The 11,826-nt window shown below is 43.8% G+C and overlaps 1 protein-coding gene across 1 annotated transcript; it reads left to right on the top strand.

Annotated features, from left to right (window-relative positions):
- The first annotated feature begins 501 nt into the window (after positions 1-501).
- On the top strand, positions 502-2,838 carry LOC117891206 (protein ORD). Its single transcript, XM_034796544.1, is given in 8 exon segments — positions 502-558; positions 613-658; positions 661-1,228; positions 1,294-1,543; positions 1,607-1,783; positions 1,848-1,925; positions 1,988-2,248; positions 2,313-2,838. Coding segments are annotated over 7 exon segments (1,401 nt in total). The 5' UTR covers positions 502-516; the 3' UTR covers positions 2,228-2,248; positions 2,313-2,838.
- Positions 2,839-11,826: the final 8,988 nt, after the last annotated feature.

Here is an 11,826-nt window from a genome sequence, read left to right as displayed (position 1 = left end):
TTTTTTTCGGTGTAATGGGAAAGGGGTTCCTGTGGAGAGGGGAGAGGAGACCAATTTTGATGGCACTTGGAATGCCGTTAATCCTAATTTTATGTACTAGTCCGAAAAGCCAATTTAATGGTTCACCTCTCAGCGCCTGCAACTGGTTCGTTGTCATAATCTTTGCAGCTTTTTGCTGATCTGATTCATAATTTTAGGTTGGTGGCGGAACCACAATCAACCACAAGCAAAAGAACGGAGAATGTGAACAAGAAAAAAAAAAGGGAAGCAGCAGTAGGAGGGGAAAGATCATAAAGTAAATAAAGATCGCACATGCGCAATAAACTCTACAGGCCACGCTTTCCCACACTAAAAACAATTGTTGAAACTATCGAAAGGCCATGGATAGTCTGCACGCACTATCGATACACAAAGTCACGCATCCAACGGCGGTTTACCAACACCTTGGACTGAAGCTAACTCAACACTTTGATATATTATTTTGTTGCAATTGTTCTTTGATTTCTGAGTTAGAACATGGACAATGGTAACGTCAATAATGTGCTGCGCTTTCTATCGGTAAGTGGGAGTACTTCCACGCAAATATTTGCTGACAATTTTGCCTCCCCGAAGCTGCACATCAAAGACTGCCTGGGCTGCAAAGATGTGAGCGTGTCGTTCCCCAATCCAACAACGTGCATGTGATACTGTACAGTGCTGAAGATGCGGATCAGGCCGGTGGCATAACTGTCGCCGAGACACCTGTGGCCCAGGCCATACAGCTATTGTGCACTCTGGCCTTTCCGGACGAGAAGACCTTAAGCGAGCTGCCGCTGCTGAAGGTGGGACGCGGCAGCGTGTCCCTGCGCTTCCAGCTGTCGCGCATTGTGGATGAGGAGGAGGAGGACCCCGAAAGCGATTTGGACACGACGCCATGCACCTCAGCGGAGGCAGCCAGGCGGCTCGGGGCTCAAAAGTTGCGCCGCGAGGCACGCAAAAGGGACAAAATGCAAAAGAAAGGGACGGAAGTGAAGGTCAAGCGACGCTTCGATAAGCCCACAGCGCTGGAGTGGGTCAGCTATTCGGTGAATAGCGGCAAGAGTCTTACATGCCGTTTGGAAGAGTTTCACGGCCAGTTCTTTGAGGTGGCCCAGTACTCGACCATCCATCTGTGGGATTTGGAGCACAAGTGTTCCGGAAATTGGCTGCAAATCATCCAGGCAGACGCCAATAGCTACCAAAACTTCCAGTGGGTATCGAATCACACGGAATTCATTTCATTCATTAGCAAATGCATTTTCGATTCCTTTTTAGGACCCCTGACAATCCGTTCGAGACCTTTGCCAAGCTCTTCGAACGCCAGGTCCTGGACGAAGGGAATGTCATATGCCAATTGGCACGATCCTGTGTGACCCTAACCGAGGCTGTGCGACGTTCGGAGCGTGAATTCGTGTTGCAAGTCTTTAACCAAGTGCGCAGCACATTCGAGTACATAACCATGAATAAGTACACGGTGTGGTTCCTAGTGCCAGGCCGCCAAGGAGACCAAATTCTGCCAGATGGGGTACGCGAAAGAGTTTTCTAGCAGGTATTTACTTCAATTTTCATTGATTCTTGCCTTTGTCAGGAGTTTGACTTCGATTTGCGTAACGTGCGCACATCCATCCGTATGGCTGGCGATGACAGGAACATTTACTGGAGCCAATCCGATCACAATATCCAGGACTTGCTCATTATATCCTTCCAATTGGCGCTGAGCTACAGGGCCAAACAGTCGGTGCTGATTATCAGCCATTTGAAAAGGGTTTGCATTGAGTTATTCCAGATTCCATTTATGTTTATCTAATAAATATGTATATCCCTGATAGCTGGCCGAGTTCGTGTGCTGGCAGTTTGTCACTGCTTCCTACATGAACGACATCTATGCACGTAAACCCACAGATTCCGTAAGACCCTGTACAACTAATCCACGACCTATGTGATCCACTTATGCTCTTCACTCTTGCAGAAATGGGTCTGCATGCGCTACTTGCAACGTATTGTGGAAGTCGCCCAGTGTCATGGCACTATTGTGCTTATTGAATATCCCAGCTTCCTTAGCCTGCTCTCCGATGAGCGCCAAGTGATTAAGTGCAAGAAGAGCGCGGACGATGAGTCCTGGAATGTGTGCGTTGAGGAAGCCGACAAATCCGAGTCCTGCTTGGAACCCTTAAAGGCGGCCATCAACATGAACATTAGCAGTTCCTAGACAAGGATTCCCCTCATATAGGTGAGCCGCACAACGCACGACTGTCTAAGGAGATGGCATTTATCAAACGCTCATTCAATTTCAGCTTTCCAAATATGTATTCCATTGCTCCGTCTTGTAATTACACTGCCTGCAACTCCATTCTTCAGCACAATTTCAATTAGGGTTTTGTGGGCTGTCAGTCGGCTGTTTGCCGCACAGCCAGCAAGCCATCGCCATCGCCATCACCATTCTCATCCGTATCCTCCTCGGCATCCGCATCCTGGCTGCCGCAACAACTACAACTACAGTGGCAGTCAGTCAAAGGCGCGCGTCATTTGCTGGCGAAATGCATTCTACGTAAACCTAAAAGCATTTTAAGCTAAAACCCAACGCACAACAACAACCGCTCTCGACCCAGTTAGAAGACCAGGACCAGGGCCGGGAGTTACAGCTGGTTGGCATGTCAAGGAACGCTGGAACGCTGCTGGAAGGAGCAACTATCTGGCTGACTTGACTTGACTGATTGGCGGTTGTTTGCGCAACTTTTCGGCGCCAGATATTAGATTTTAGAATGTATCTTCATAATATAATTAATATTGGTAGGGCCAAGACGAACGAACAGAGGGCCGTAGAACTATCGAAATTAAGTGCCTTCGACACAATCATTTCAAAAATATCAACACTGAGTTTATAGAAAAGAATATATAAATAAATCTATGGATAAATCCATTTAATAATCATTTCTATCAAACAGACTTGTAGATGGACCTCTCTTTGGACAGAGAAATAAGTTTCTCTTCGGCCTACGGCTCCTCAGCTTATGCAATTTGTAATTTATTAGTGGAAATTGTGGCCGCGGGGTCAAACACGCAGCTGTTCGTCTACGCAGATCATAAATATGTAAAGAAAATGCATTAGGCTACGGGGCACTGCGAATGCGACTACGTCTAGACAGGTTTCAGACACACGATGCGTGCCACATTTCGCACCTCGTCCATGCATGGGATGCTGCAGGAGATTTCATGCCCCAGCACTCAGCCAAATGACAGGCAGGCCTCCCCAGAAACCCCCAACTCCACTGACCGCTACATTAATTGCGCTAGGAAAAACATGTAAATTCTGACTATGGCTTGGTGTACCCTGTAATAGTAGAGGCTACTAATAAAAGTGGATGTAGGAGGTAGAACTTGTACATGTCCTCCAAGATATTATCTACCAACTAATGAATGTTTTCCTCTGGGGTATCTTACATTCGAAGGCTATTTTCGTTTGTTTTTTTGGTTGTGCCTATAGTTTTTGGCCTCTTTTCTGCAATTGGAAAGTGAACACGAAATACAAAACCAAGAGCAGAAGACAGTGAACACGAAATTTAAAATATAGATAATAAATATCGGAAAATGAGATGCTGATATTATGTGAATTATGTGTATACCTATGTATAGGCGTGTTATTTGTATGATTTGAAGTGAATCACCATAGTTTTACTGCATATTAATTAATGACTTTCCTATCCAAAAAACACTTTCTCCTCAAGTAAAATGGATAAACCGCTTTATGATATAATTAAAAATTAATAGTCGGTCTAGGACACCTCCTTCTCCTTTCGCCTCAGCAAGGGATCGCCATCAGCGTCTGTAATTATCCAAAAGTTCACTCCCAGAAGCGTCCCTTGTTGTTTCGTTTCCTCTCTCCCGCTACACTTTTCCCCATCTTTTTGGGGACTTTTAGTCGCCTCCCCTTAATCCCTTTCCCTTCGCGGTGACCGATCTGGCAGCTGTTAAATGCGCAAAAACGAATATTAAAAACTCGTTTCAACTAAATATTTAAACAGTTTATTATCCCTGAACCTCCACCCCAACCCAATACGATAGCGAGGGGAAAACACACATGTGGGCGTGGCATGCCCCGCACAGCCCTCACCGCCAACACTTCGTTCTCTGTTTATGTAAAATGGCGCGTGCAAAAATGCGCCAAAAGGAAATTTAAATTTGAATTAATTATGATGCCACGCCTGAACCTGCAGGGTCCCGTGTCCTGCGTCCTGGCTGGCTATTGCAATTTGTTGTTGTCATTGTGGTTCTGCGGGTGTCTATGGACGACGCACACACATGCAGAGTCCCTTGCTGGTGGGGATGTGTGTGCTCGTGTTGCGTTTGTTGCATTTACCAAATAACAAATAATAGCACTTACCCGTCCCCTCGAGGACGAGCCGTGCACGTGGGTTCTGCAGGTACTGGGGCAAAGTTCTCCCTTAAATTGAGCGAAATGTTTTTCCAACAGCCACCCAACCAATTTGCGTGTCTGAAAACATAATAATTACGGAGAAAAATCAAGGTTTCGATGGGTGGGAGTCCACAAGTGGACAGGAAATTTAAAATGTTAAAAGAAAAACTTTTTTTGTATGGCAGAGGATGGTACTCAAACTTCAGAATCTTGCAGACTGAAAGCGTTAATCTGTGACTTTCAACAGAAAACCTCTCTAATTAATTCAAGACTTTCGCAATGAATTTATTCAATTACACTCCCAAATGAAGTAAACAAAAAACATTGCCGATCTGAAAGTATTTCCTATGTGGATTGGGAATAGGTGTGGGCGAAATAGTAGGCGTTGTGCTAGGTGGGGTAGACAGGTGAAATCATCCATTCAAGTGTCATTAATTAGAGGAGAGGCAACAGTCGATGCTGGCCACAGCACAGAACAAACAACAATATCCACCAGATGAGAAGGCGGAGTAGCCACTTAATTTGATGAACAGCGGGTAGGGAGGATTAGAGTGGGTGGAAAGTATTGCTGGAACAGATGGAAAATATTCCAAAGCTATGGGTAGAGCGAAATGCACATGGAAATCGATTTCATTGGAGCCTATAGTCGCATGTACTGGCAGAGGGAGATGGGGTGAGCGTGTGTGTGAGTCTGACGAATTGGCGGATTCACGCCCACCACAGTGCCAATGATGCAGTGCAGTGGACAGAGAGGCCGTTGACGTTGCTAACCCAATTAAACTGTCGCCCGGCCACACCAGACGACAAGAGAGATTCCCCACCTGCCCCCTGCCGCAGTCTCTCTCTCTCTCATCCCAACGCCATTTTGCCTACTGATTGAGGAAGTAACTGTTTGCCCAGCGCGCTTACACCCTCCCTCTCTGTATCCTTGTCCAGTTCAGCGTCCCGTTTCTGGCCTGCTCTTTGGCCTGTGGTCTGGCACTTTGCCCAAATAAACCGCAAAAGCAAAAGCCACGCAAACGCTTCACTTCTACTCTCTCCAGCCGCCTCCCACGCCCACACCCTTTTTCACGCGGCTTCAATAGCAATTTGCTTAAATTCCTTTTTAATTTCAACCGCAGTTCCGCCCTTCGCCAGCCGCCGCTTGACACCAATGCATTTTGTGCCTAGAGATGGCAGCGTGATGGTTCGAATCGAAAGAATTATGCCAACAGGATTGGAATAAAATGGATTGCAATCGAAAATTGGGATTAAGGCAATAAGCTTAAATTTAACCCAATAATAAGAAAAATCTAATAAAATTCCAAATTGCAAAGTATTCCCCATAAAAATTCAAGTATTTTACTCACAGTTATTGAATGTAGAATCTGTGCTTAGATTAGACACAAAACATCACCTGAAATAAGAAAGAAAATAACGAAATATTAGTACATATTGGTGAGAAATTATTCTTTCATGCAATTTTGAGAAGAATCTTTTGTTTCAACTTTAGTCCAAAAATTACTTAAAAATGGTTCTTAGCGTTCTTAGTTTTTCTCTGCCTAAACCAAGCGCATCCCTAATCGATTGATTTCAGTCTGTGGAGCCACTGCTCCTCTTCATTTGTTGTTGCAGCATTAAATTGAATCTCATGTTGTGTTTCAGTTATCGCTTGTCACCGCCTGCTTGCTGTCTTCTTGTCTGATCGTCTTCTTATCCCTGCGGCAGGACAATTTTCAGTGCCATAAACGGCTTAAATTTCATTAGCATCGCAGGCTAGACATCGTAGAGAACCCAACAAAGAGCTAGACATCAACGAGAGGCCAACAAAAAGCGCCGAAAAGAAGAGGGATACAGAATGGAGCATCCCTTCGCTACCATCCTCTGCTGTCTGAGCCAAAATCAAATTTTGTGCTAAATGTTTGCTAATAAAAGAGGCGTGACTCATGTTTGAGTTGAAAGGAAACAAAAAATATAATGAAAATTCCTCTCTGAATTTACTCGACGGAAAATTGTAATTGTCTTGTCTTCTCTCATATTTGTGATGTGTAAATACGCGCAAATTGTTTTTCTCACATTTTCCTTGTTGATTCGTAACATTTTGTGTTGGTTTTCGGATCGTGGGATAGGAAACGGACACTTTTCTCCCTTAGAGACTTGAGACTTGTTTTCTTGTTGAACTTCTTCAAAGTTGGGCCAAACGCGTGCATTTCATTTGCGCTTATGCAATTATCTTTCTGTTAAAGAAAGTACAAATGTAGAGAAAATTATGTTAGAAACGGGAACATTTTCCCGAAAATTATTTGCACAAATAAACAAATTCTCGTTTCTTTTATTTCATTTCGTTTGGTTTTGTTTCTCTGCTTAGAAATATATATTTTTAATTAGTTTTTCGGTTTGGAAAGTAATTGATTTTCCCCTGCACTTTGTGGGATTTTCTCTTAAAGGTAAACAACACAGCAACCAGAAAGTCAATAAATATTTTGATTTCATTAGTACACGGATACATGAACACTCGTAAATGGAAAAGCATTGTCTTTGCCATGCCAAATGTTTTCTGCAAAAAGGGAAACAAAATATTCAGAGTTTCAACGATTATGTCAATATGGGGATTAAGGTAGGCAGCAAATATGAGTATATCGAAGCTATAGATACTCTTTCCTCACATACAATACAAAATATAAAATAAAAATTCACATATTACGTGTTCGTAAAAGCCTTTTCGATATTCGACCAATCTTTTCCCAAATATCTTTTATGTGCATGAACCTGTTGGAAATCACACCGCCCACTTAAAGGGTACATAGAAATTCCGACTTAGAAAATAATTTTAAACAAAAGCGCCCATTCTCACACATTTAAATTCCATAAATACTTAAATGTTCACATTAATTTTTACAACTTGCATTCTCATTAGCTGGCAAATGTTTTTCATTTCCTTTGTTTTTTTTTATAACAACATAATTCTGCATATAATATTTATTAAGTGTAAATAAGATCGGACTGAATTATTATTATGTACATTTGAGAATTTAATTATCGAGGTATTTGTTTTTCCTTTGAAAGCCCATGAAAAAACATGAGCAAAATGGCATAAAAAAACAGAGCACAATTCGAGCAAAATGCCATTAAAAACCACAAAAAACAATTAAAGCCAAATGAGTTAAATAAGTTTAGCGTAAACTACGCGAAAATAAAAAACAATAAAAAAAACAGTCGAAACCTTTGAACTTCCAACACCTTCGTAACAGGGAAGGGTATTTAAGCCAAAAAATAATAAAATAAAATAAATATAATTAAACTGTAAGTAAAATATGAAAAAATTCACATTTGTATTAAATGTGTACCTATGAGCAGCTATGTACCTAAGTATATACAATTTCATTGACTACACAGTAATTTTCGCTTTGGGATCGCTCAAGGGAAGACCAATAGAAGGTTTGTCCTTAAGCTTAAACATTTTTTATTTGTAGCTTTCTTTTTGCCCATTGAAGCCGAGACACAAACATCAGAAATTAGAAATATTCACTTCAGCAGCTTCCACCAAAAATAGTCAGTGGAAAAGTGTGTCTTGTTGGGAGGGAAAAGCTATAGACGTCGGCTAACAGAAAGAGATAGCGAGCGAGACAGAGAGCATATATGTATGTATGTGTATGCGTGTTTTTGCTCCTCCGGGGCGGCGCGCACGTCGCTGGAGCATCCTTTGTTTGTAATTAATTTCAATATAGCGAGGCATTACACGAGAAACTCGGTAAATATCCAAGTATGCTCCGAAAGCCAATAAACTCTGGCCCAAGAGTGTGGCAGAATAAGGAGGAGTACACAAACACACACACGCGCACTACACCTCATGTACTACTTACAAAGGAAACAAATTTTGGAATATTGCACACGAGACGACGCGTGAGATGAAAGAAAATGCTCAAATTTAAGCTGGAAACATGGAGATATTGTACAGGGTATCAGGGTATGTCTTAAGGGTGACTAAGCACCCGAGAACCTCGCCTTAGCACTCGTCCCTCCTCTTGGCAACCGACTGGAGACGAAGACTTTGCACATAAAAGTACTAAAATTATGTTCACGAAAAAACAGCAGCCATGAGTTCGGTTACGTTCCTGTTTCTGTTCCAGTTCCTTTGAACGCTATGTGGTGTCAAGGACTAAAGCTGTTCGCGAACAATTTTTATATAATATAATTGCACATTTGCACAGAACTGTACGTGCCCAAATTCTATTCCAAACTGCAGGCTGTGCTCTGCTAATCTTATAAGTTCTCTCAAGTGTCCACAACTAAAATCGTGAGAGATTTAAAACTATTGGATATAATATGTGCTCCTATATCGACAGAAAATGATATTTAAAGCTGGCAATCCACCTTGCGATTCGATTTCTGGCCTCGAGTTCAGTACGAAGAGAGCGCCCTGAAATGGTCTGTGTGCCGCCAGCTGGGATCACACTGTCCGCATCTGGGATTTGAATAAGATACGAGAAAACGCAACGCCCAAGTGTAAGCAGAAGCTGACTGCCCCGCTGCTAGATGTCAGCTGGAACGGAGAGGGCAACAGAAGCACAAAAAGATATACACAAGCGCCTCAAAGGATCAGCCGATCACCAAGTGGCGACGGAGAGACATTCGCCTATGCGTTGGGCCATGACTGGGCCAAGGGGCACGCACACGCGGATGCACTGAAAAAGCCAGATATTTGCTTGCGTTCCTGCTGGAACACAATGAAGAGGGATTTATGAGTGAAGAATTGACTGAAACATGGCAATCACACAGCACAGAATATCCTTAAATAAAAGTGGGTACATATCTGAATTATTGTTCCATTCAACTAAACACAGAACTCTGCAGCTCATTTCGTTCAGCTTAAGGCAAGCGGCACGACAAGACTGATTGAAATATGGCTCTCAATTTGGCATGCAGCTTTGGTTTGGGGTGCTGTTCCTGTTGCTGTTCCTCCTGCGAACAACCACAACAATTAGCCAACAGTCGACTAATACACATAATGAGCTTGCATGCGATTAATTTTCCACATGAGCGGTTGATTTTCACACAGCTCCAAAGGCTTCAGGCTTCAGGCAGCTCCAGTCTTCGTCTCAAGAGAGAGAGAGAGCGAGCTTCATAAATCATATTCCATTGTCATAGACGGGGGCCACGGCACTTCGCAGAAGTCTAATCTTCTCCGAGTATTAGGAGGTGGCAATCGTTGCATAGTTGCCTACTTAATGCTGCTTCTGCAGCATGCCACTGATACCGCCCCCGCCCCCGCCCCCCATTCCCACTCAGCCCACACTATTCGTTGGCTATAGCTTTGCCTTTGCCTGTGCATATCAGAGACTCACGTCAGATGTCACTAATCTAAATTTATGCAAATTGCCAACTGTCTGACTTTGGCTCACATGCGATTGCTGCCGCACAGAGAAGCAGACAAACAGACAAACACAGCCACACTGCCACACAGCCACTGTTGCCTGCAGCAAGCGAGAGATACGGAGAGCAGTGCGGAGACTCTTTGCAACAGTTGTAAAAATGCAGCTAAATTCAAATTTGACATGCAGCGGATTCAACAGCAGTCGGAGGTGCATTTGCAGCATTTTCCGCGGCGTCTCTAGTCTCTTATTCTCTGTATTCTCTGTATTCTCTCCTCTCCATTCATTTGGGATGCAGAGCAGTCGCTCTGCTGCTGCGTTGCAGCAAGGCTCTTATTAAATTAAAAACGAAGGCGTTTAAGTGCCGCCCCGGAGCTTCCATGCCAAGGCTTCAGACCCAATCTGATATGCAAAACATTTTTGAAATAACTCAGCCGTAAACAGTGGAGTGTGTCGGGGAGTATGACAGAGATCGGAAGTGTGGAGTGGAACGGAGTGCGCGGAGTGTGGAGCAACAGCATCGGGAACTCAACTCAACTCAGAACTTCTTTCGAGCTTAGCCAAATTAATTGAAAAAGTTACACGCATCGGTGGCTTCTTCTGGCAGTGAGGCAACCCAGGCAGCATGCCAAAAAGGAGTTTACTTCGTCCCAAGCATCCCAAGGATTCGCCACTGATTAGTTGCTTGGTTGAAAGGGAAAACTGATTGCGATTGCCATTCCCATTCTGTTTAGTTTCCACTTATGGTTCTATTTCAGTGCTCTTTGGTTTTCATTTTGGAGTTTTAAATCATATGAAGGCATAAATACATTTGCTTTCGGGTATTTCGAAGGTTTGAAGACTGGTTAAATATACTCTTTAGATAAAAACTGAACCTAAACTCAGACTTGATTTCGAAACTAAATAAGTTTTAATTGGAACTTAAATATAGTCAAACATCTGGTTAGCGAAGTGATTTCCACTTTGATTTCGGGTTTCGAGAATGCCCCGCAAATACTAGTGTCTGCACCTACTGCTGGCAGGCAGCCGAGGGAGCTGGAAGCTCATGGATTGCCGACTGGCTTTGGTGCACATTGCCTTTCGGTTTCATTATCGCGAAAATGGCACGCGATGGCATGCGGTACGGTACCCAGAGTCTGCCAGAGTGGTTTCTTTTCTGCCAGGCCGAGAGTCGGAGCCATAGACAGAAGGCCAGAACCAGTGCCGACAGCAGCAGCAGCTCCACCATTTGCAAGTCGGCGCGTTTGTAATCGCTACAGTTGCCCGCTCCTCTGCCACTTACGTGCCCCGCACCATATGCAAAGCGACAAAGTGTGAAATTTCAGTGAGCACAAGCACAGAGAGAGAGAGAGGGTGAGGGAGAGAGGGAGGGAGAGTGAGTGAAATGGAAGGGTAATCACACACACGTGTGGAGGAGCAGCTGGAGCAGCTTCGTGTTTGCATAAGCTGCCCAAATACGAGAGCCTGGTCAAAAGCAATGAACCAAAAGGGCAATGGAACTAATTAAGGCAGTCCCAAAGAGTGAAGAGTGAAGCGCGAGGCAGAGGGAAACTTCTGCTGGATTAAAGAGGAACCCCACCTGCAAGGCATGCCACAGAAAAAGAGATCTTTAGACACAATAAAATAGCAATAGATAGCAATGATACGAGTCTGCGTATCTTTCGTTCTGCAGCTCTTTGGGGCAACATTTGTCAGCTGTGTTGGGCCCCTTCTTATTCCATTTGCACTTGTCTACAGATAGTGGCTCCCCTCCCCCCACGCTACGCGAAAGATGTAACAATTTCGAGCTATAATTTATTCAGCTAAATCCTTTTGCCGCCATGAGCCACAAGAAAAGGAAAGAAAACTTGGTGCTGGTGGGAGTGGAGGGGAGAGAGCGATGAAACACTGAAAATAAATTAAATGGAAATCATTTGTCTTGCTCAACAAAATATAACGCAAATGGTGGCCAAGAGGAGCACCGACAGAGGCAGAGGCAGAGGGAGACTGGTGGCTGGTGGCTGCCACAACAGAGCCCAACAAGTGGCAGAGAAAACTCTGTGG

The sequence above is a fragment of the Drosophila subobscura genome, chromosome E, assembly GCF_008121235.1.
Source record: "Drosophila subobscura isolate 14011-0131.10 chromosome E, UCBerk_Dsub_1.0, whole genome shotgun sequence".
Taxonomy (NCBI): Eukaryota; Metazoa; Arthropoda; class Insecta; order Diptera; family Drosophilidae; genus Drosophila; species Drosophila subobscura.
The sequence above is the reverse complement of the archived record's forward strand: the minus strand, read 5'-3'. Positions and strand labels throughout refer to the sequence as shown.